This window comes from Etheostoma cragini, chromosome 11 (genome assembly GCF_013103735.1).
Source record: "Etheostoma cragini isolate CJK2018 chromosome 11, CSU_Ecrag_1.0, whole genome shotgun sequence".
NCBI classification, from domain to species: domain Eukaryota; kingdom Metazoa; phylum Chordata; class Actinopteri; order Perciformes; family Percidae; genus Etheostoma; species Etheostoma cragini.
The window spans coordinates 1937039-1944884 of NC_048417.1; the positions used below are offsets into that span (position 1 = coordinate 1937039).

The 7846-nt window shown below is 38.9% G+C and overlaps 1 protein-coding gene across 1 annotated transcript in view; it reads left to right on the forward strand.

Moving 5' to 3' along the window:
• The first annotated feature begins 1922 nt into the window (after positions 1 to 1922).
• The window catches only part of slc40a1 (solute carrier family 40 member 1), a 13143-nt gene continuing 7219 nt past the window's right edge, over positions 1923 to 7846 (forward strand). Inside the window, exons 1-4 of the mRNA XM_034885510.1 lie at positions 1923 to 2262; positions 2375 to 2442; positions 4651 to 4810; positions 5146 to 5261. Of these exons, the coding sequence (XP_034741401.1) occupies positions 2229 to 2262; positions 2375 to 2442; positions 4651 to 4810; positions 5146 to 5261 (378 nt within the window). The 5' untranslated portion in view covers positions 1923 to 2228. The remainder of the gene's footprint in view (positions 2263 to 2374; positions 2443 to 4650; positions 4811 to 5145; positions 5262 to 7846) is intronic.

Sequence of the window (7846 nt, forward strand, 5' to 3'; positions counted from 1 at the left end):
TTTTATATTTGCTCTCAGGACTCCACTCTGCTCTACCTACCTACACTTTATATTTTTATATTTTATTTCCTTATATTTCATATTTTTATACTTGCTCTTAGGACTCCACTCTGCACTACCTACCTACACTTTATATTTTTATGTTTTATTTCCTCATATTTCATATTTTGTATTGACACTTTAAAGGTTTTGCTTCAATCTCGTTGCACAGGTACTGCACTTGTGTATAATGACAATAAAGGCTTTTTATTCTATTCTATACTACTTCTAGCCCACTTTACTACTCAAGTATGTTCATTTTATTCCACTTGAAACTATAATTCCACAAAATTTCAAGAGATGATTTACTTAAATTTAAAAATGTATTTTGCAGGATAGGATTTCACATTAAAAAAAAAATGTTTTAAGGACGGATGTATGTCAGTGGTTTCCTAACCTTTTCACGTCAAGGGTCCCAAAAGCCCAAAATAAATCCCAACAAACACAAATTAGACCAGGGACCTGTTTTTAATGAGATTTTTGTACCAGGGTCTCCATTTGATGGGATTTTTGCTTTTAGAGGTGTTGTTAAGGAAAGAATAAGACACCAATGACCAAAATTTGTACACTTATTCTGTCATTATATTGTTCAAAAATTGAATTTTAGTCCAAGTAAATTATATCCCTTTGTGCTAGAGACCCCCTGAAACTCCATCAAGGACCCCTAGGGGTCCCCAGACTCTACTTTGGGAACCACTAATCTAGATTAAACAGCATTTAAAGTGGGCTGTTAGCTCCACCCTGACCTACAACAGTAGCAAAAGGCTACTTACACATGAATGCATCAGTCATGACATTCAAATGATATAATACGTAATAATGCAACACTGTCAGGTGGAAGCTTACTGCATGACGAGTGCTTTGTCCCCTCAGGACCCCAAAATCAACACTCCTGTGCTTCTGCTTAAGTGAGATCTTGAACGGAGGACGTGTAATGGAGTATTTTTACGTTGAAATTGCTGGTTTTACCCTTTAAGTTAAGGATGTGAATGTGTGGTGGAAGCAACCACTGCAGTGAGTAAGAGAACGCACAACCTGACAACACAAGGCCTTTGGAAGATGTGGCTCGGCTCATATTCATATTGTAATAAAGTACACACACACACACACACACACATACACACACACACACACACACACACACACACAGGGTTATGTTCTTACAACAGAAGGCCTTTAGAAGATTTAGCTTGGCTCATGTTCATCTTTGGGAGGTGTTGATTGGTGTCTGTTACACACACACACACACACACACACACACACACACACACACACACACACAGACACACATACACACACACACACACACACACACACACACACACACACACACACACACACAGAGTTATGTTCCTATTCTTAGATTTAGATTTATTTTATGGCTATAATACACTATTTAGTGTCTAAAGTTTGTATTTTATTTTATTACTTTATTTAGAAAACGTTTAATATCACGTGCTTATTTTTTTCATACCAAAATACAACCCTATGTCTTTTTTATATTTGTGAATGGAAGGTGTGTTCATTTTAATAATGCATTTTTTTTAAGGTCAGTGTGTGATTTTTCAGCTCGTGAGCAAAGCAGAGCAGCAACTAATCACTAACACACCCTCTTAAATACGTTGCTGTCTTAATTAATAACATTTTAATAATTATTATTATATCATATAAATAAAAATGAGCATTGACGCAACAACCTACTGTAGCCTATAGATAATCCTATTTGGCTCAATAAAGACGTTTTAAACAATGACACATTTTTTGTGCAGATCTCTTTTTTTTGGAGCGCGTGTGCATGTGACCGCACTTGTTTTCGACCCTATGTAAATAATGGGCGGTCACGTGACACCGTGGGTATATTCGAGGCGGGACGTAAACACAGGGAGAGCAGAGAGCGCGAGCAGCGGGACAGGGCAGCGGAGCGGCGCGCGGTTCACCTCCTGGCTTTGGCTTTTCACGTCTAACGGACCTTTAGCGCATACAGCTATTTCTTTCCGACTTCAGCTACAGTGCTAGCTAAGTTTGGAGGGGAGAAAGGGGGAGAAACGCCGTGTCTCGGTAGGTTATTGAGTCGGTACCGACAGGGAGATGCAGCGGTAACCGGGGCCCACCTCCACCACAACAACACACAAAAGAGGAGACAAAACCAACACTCTCTTCGTTATTTTTGCCATTTCGACCGCTTTAAAATGGATAACCCTGCACCTACGAAGTCCTGCTGTGGTAGGGGATATTTTCATTTTATGGCATATTACCAAATATGTCCCTCATCATTGGAGAGGGACGGGTTCGGACCACCGGCTGTCTCCCCGTTAACGTTACGCTTTCTTTGCAGAATCGGTCCGAGACTTCTTCACGTCGGCTAAGTTCCTAATCTACATGGGCCATGCTCTGTCGACATGGGTGAGTGACACGCTGACACCTGTACAGGTAGACACACTGATACAATAAATAGATAGAAAGCCTTAAATGTCATTTACCCAAGGACACCAGGGTACCTGTGCAACGAGATATTAAAGCAATACCTTCACAGCGTTGACACACAAATATAAAAGATAACAATGTTAAATATCAGAAATATAAAGTCAAAGATATAAAGTGTAGTGCAGAGAAAAAAGAGATGGGGGGGGGGGGGGGGGGGGGGGGGGGGGGGCATGCTGGTGCACAGTCCTGAGTCCGGAAAGCCACTGTAAACATGTATAAAATAGCTTTGGATGCACATTGTGTAAGTGTTAAGAAATTAATAAATGAATAATATTGCACAGCGATGAAAAGAAATGATTTAAGTACTAATAATAACTAGATAAATATTGCAAGGTTAATATATGAAATATTGCACTGTATGAAATGAAATTGCACAGATTGTTGCCTGAAATGACAGTAAATCTTATGTGTGTGTGTGCACGCTCTTATTATGAAAGGGTGCATGTTCGGCTTCTCAGTCTGCTGTCACACTGTAATACACCATGCATGTGTTTCTGGTTCATTAGATTTAAAGTCCTTTATTAGGAATGACCCCTTGAGATGTGGCATCTCGTTTTCGAGGGGGGTTTTTATAACCCCCATGTTGTCCTTGGGTCGAAATAGATGTCAACATTAAAAATATTATAAAAAAAGTTTGGAAAAAACAATAAAAAAGCACCCACGACATTGAAAAAGTGACAAAAATATATAATAATAATGTATGAAAAAATGACCAAAAGGTTTTTTTCTCATGGTTGACGGGAAGACAACACAAGGGTTAAAGGCAACAGGACATTCACAATCAGATAAAACGGTTAACAGAACAACTTGAGGGGACATAAAAAAATTAAAAATAAAACATATATATCACAAACATACACACATACTGACAGACAAAAACAAAAGCTCTCCATCACACCAAAATCACCCATATCCTCCACATTAAACAAATAAATAAACCAATAAATTAAATAACCAATCAATATTAGACAATAAACATTTAAGGGTATTAATATAGACAGTTGAGAACAAATAAGCAAATAAATATTATACTTACAGTATTTACAAATACATACATACTTACACACATATATTCATATATACATACATACATACATACAGTATACACAAACACATACATACTTACACACATATATTCATACATATGTACATACATACATACAAACTGTAATTGTACATACGTGTACACACATAAAAACAAATAATTAATTAAAAATCAAGTATAAGTATCAATTAGGAGTATCAAATACAAGGAAAACAGATGCAGCTTGTATGCAAATAATTTATGAGGAGACATGTTAAACTGGTGAAAAGAGGAGATATCTCTAAAAGATGGCATTAAACCATCCTATCGTCCAAAAATCATCCCAAAATGTATGTGATGCAGTTATAACTGTCATTAAAATCCCAAATCACATGTTGTCCGTGTGTGGCTCACCATACAGAACTGGTCTTTACAGATATATCTCCTAAGGATAGAAGGAAGGGAAGAGGGTGCTGGTTGGGGATTATTTAGTTAGTTTGTGTTTCACGTGTTTGAGTCTCGGCATCATCGAAAATGAGGTAGAGCTCAGTGATTTCTGAGATTTTAAATAAAGGTTATATGTAGTTTATCAGTCTATTGAAAGCAGGGAGGGGCTTTAGGGGACTTATTTGGGGTTTTAAAAACAATTCTGAAATAATATCTTACTTCATAATCTATTAACAGATATTGTCTTTATCTCAGTTTCTAACAGCTGAGATAACATCTATGTTTAGGGAATGCATCAGTCTCTACTAGCACACTATTAAACATGGAAGTGGGGTTATAAGGTTATAATTCATGTTAAAAATCCACTATGGAAACAACATAAGTGTCATATCCAGAATAATGTTCTGAGTCAGGAATACATGTTTATCTCAGAAAATAACGAAAGGACGCTGATTTCAGGTAGAAAACATGGAACTTGGACCATTTTTCTTCTTCTAAAAAGTTGAAATGGGTCAATTTGACCCGAATACCACACAAGGGTTAAATATGCAAAGGTCAGAATCTACCAGTCCTAACCTGGGTGTCTGGAGTCAGGTGTCAGCCTTTTGGCCTTTTGGCCTTTTTGCCTTTTAAATAACCAGATTTTGAATTGCCAGGGCGACCGCATGTGGAACTTTGCGGTGGCGGTGTTCCTGGTGGAGCTGTACGGGAACAGCCTGCTGCTCACGGCCGTGTACGGGCTGGTGGTGGCCGGCTCCGTGCTGCTGCTGGGGGCCATCATCGGAGACTGGGTGGACAAGAACCCCAGACTCAAAGGTGGGCCGGCACAAAGCACAGCATAGCAGATCCCAAAGGGACTGTCACAACACACGGTTGTTAAGAATTAAATGCTTTTTCTTTTGTGGATTTGATCCGGAAAATAGACATTGAGCTCTTTTAAATGATCTGGCGTCACAGTGTTGTGTACAGTGTGCAAATGTGCCATTCCCCCCCCCCTAATTTTCACAGTTAAATGAACTGTTTATTCTAAGGAATTTGGCACAGAGGGAGAAGGGAATGTACCCAACCAAGTGAACTGGTTGTCAGAGTGAACTCTCTGGTCTCTGATCCGGATTCTGTCCCTAATGTCTGTTGTGGTTCTGGTTCCCCAGTGGCCCAGACCTCGCTGCTGGTCCAGAACAGTTGCGTCATCGTGTGTGGGATCCTCCTGATGGTGGTTTTCCAGTTCAAAGAACAGCTCGTGGAGATTTACGATGGATGGATTCTGGTAAGACCCCCCCCCCCCCCACCCCCACCCTAACGTGCTTACACACTCACTGTTTCAACATGATCTGATGGGGTTGTAACTGAAAGCATTTTTACCAACGTTCCTCAAGTACAACACTTTACTGATATAGATTCCTGCGTCAACGTGGTTTATGACCACTTGAACCACTTTTACAGATGAGTGAAATGATTGTAGCTCCCCTCCAGAAGACCTTTGACTCTTCAACTGACTTACATTGACAGAGTATTACTAGGATGTCAGTTTTCAATAGGATTGCTGTGTCAAAGATCTTCTACTTTTCATGTTTCCATGGTGCTCTTGCAGTACAATAGTTATCTCTTGAACTTGTATCAGTGTTTTGTAATCACAAGAAAACAAAGCTTGCTGTGACGCAATCATACACAATTAGTTTTTTTAAAGCATGAGAGCTAATCACACACACACGTCGGCTGTTGGAGAAGTACATGTGTGCGTTGTTGTTTTGCATGGGACACTTGTGGAGCTGTGTTGCTGCAGAAGAGCTCCCTCAAGACAGACATTTTGGACCAATAAGGTCCTGTGGAAAAGTCTAGATTTGGGATCTTGGATTCTGCAGCTGAGATACAGCGGTGCAGACTAGACCGGCTCCCGTCCGTCGGGGGGAACCGGTTGTGTTGTTGCTTTGAAACACCAAATGCCTTTGTAGGAAGCATTTAGGTCTTTAGAGAAGAGGGAGGGGGGGGGGGCGGGCCATGTGAGAGAGTTTAGAGGGCCGGCCGGTGTCAAAGGGAGGGTGGAGGTGGAGGAAAACAGGAGATTGAATGTCTCGTTGAAGGCTGTGGAGTCAGCAGGTTCTTCAACGCCGGTCACATGACCCCCTGAGAAATGTAGTCCGGCCTGTTGAAGCATGTCAGTCGCTTTTCAGACCACATTTTTAGATTTTTTGCACAGATCCCCAAAAAATAAAGCAGCCGGCTCGTGTGCTTTAAATGAGGCGTTTCTGGACAAAAACACACTGTCTTTGAGTTGGTTTTTCCTATTGATTTCTTTAGTTTACTTAACCCTTATATTGTCTTCACTTCCGGGACCCTCTCGTGTCCCTTTGGGTCCAACTGACCCGGGACTTATTTGAGGTTTTAATAACAATTCTGAAATAAAGTTTTACTTAATAATCTATTAACAAATATCGTCTTTATCTCAATTTTAAACAGCTGAGATAACCTATATGTTTCAGGAATGCATCAGTCTCTACTAGCACACTGTTAAAGATGGAAGTGGGGTTTGTTTTTGTGTCATTCATGTTAAAAATCCACTATGGAAACAACATAAGTGTCATATCCAGAATAATGATCTGAGTCAGGAATACATGTTTATCTCAGGAAATAAGGAAAGGACGCTGAATTCAGCTAGAAAACATGTAACTTTTTCTTCTTGTAAAAATCTGAAATGGGTGATTTTGACCCAAATACCACACAATGAATAAGATGACATGTAGTGGTTACACTTGGCTTCGCCAAAGTTGTTGTTATCCTTGAATTTAAATCAGAAAAATACCCCAAATCTTAGTGATTGCATTTTCACCAAATAGTGACAATCTAATGAACACTACGTGCAAGTGTTGTAATTCCTCATCTAAGGTTACTGATAAGGTTGATATTTTTCATGTATTTTATTGTAAACAAATGGCAAAAACAATATTTAGTCTGTCTCTAAATACGTGTGTGGCTCCAGCGCCGGTTTCTTCTGAAGATTTGAGCTTTCTCTCCTAAAACAGCAGCGTAGGTTACTCAACCAGCAGTACTGTAAATACTGCCTTTGTTTCAGGACTAGATTAGCCTGTGGATTAATGCACGTTAGACCTGGGGCAGTGGAAGATCATTAAAGGGATTCAAAACATGAATAACTGCATATTTCTGTTTTAAGCAAAAGTTTTTTTCTTCTTCTATCTTACATTTCAGACTACTTTCACACAGGGCTGGGCAATATGCCAGCATTTTCTGTCCCGTTATGGGTCATGTGATATCTTGATAATGATAAATATCACAATATAGCATACTATAGTATGATATAGCATGATATAGCATGATATAGTATGGTATAGCATGATATAGCATAATTTAGTATGGTATAGCATGATATGGTATAGTATGCTATAGTATGATATAGCATGATATAGCATGATATAGCATGGTATAGCATGATATAGCATAATTTAGTATGGTATAGCATGATATAGCATGATATGGTATAGTATGCTATAGTATGATATAGCATGATATAGCATGATATAGCATGATATAGCATAATATAGTATGGTATAGCATGATATAGCATAATATAGTATGATATAGCATGATATAGTATGGTATAGCATGATATAGCATAATTTAGCATGATATAGCATGATATAGCATGATATAGCATGATATAGCATGATAAAGCATGATATAGCATGATAAAGCATGATGTAGCATGTATTCTGGCTAACAATTATTAATGATGTCAACTCTGTTGCGTGTAGGCTGACCAGCCTTCGTCTTTAATGACACAAAATGGATGCTCAAGTGTATCAATAACGTGCAAATGTAAAAATACCCTTTAAAACA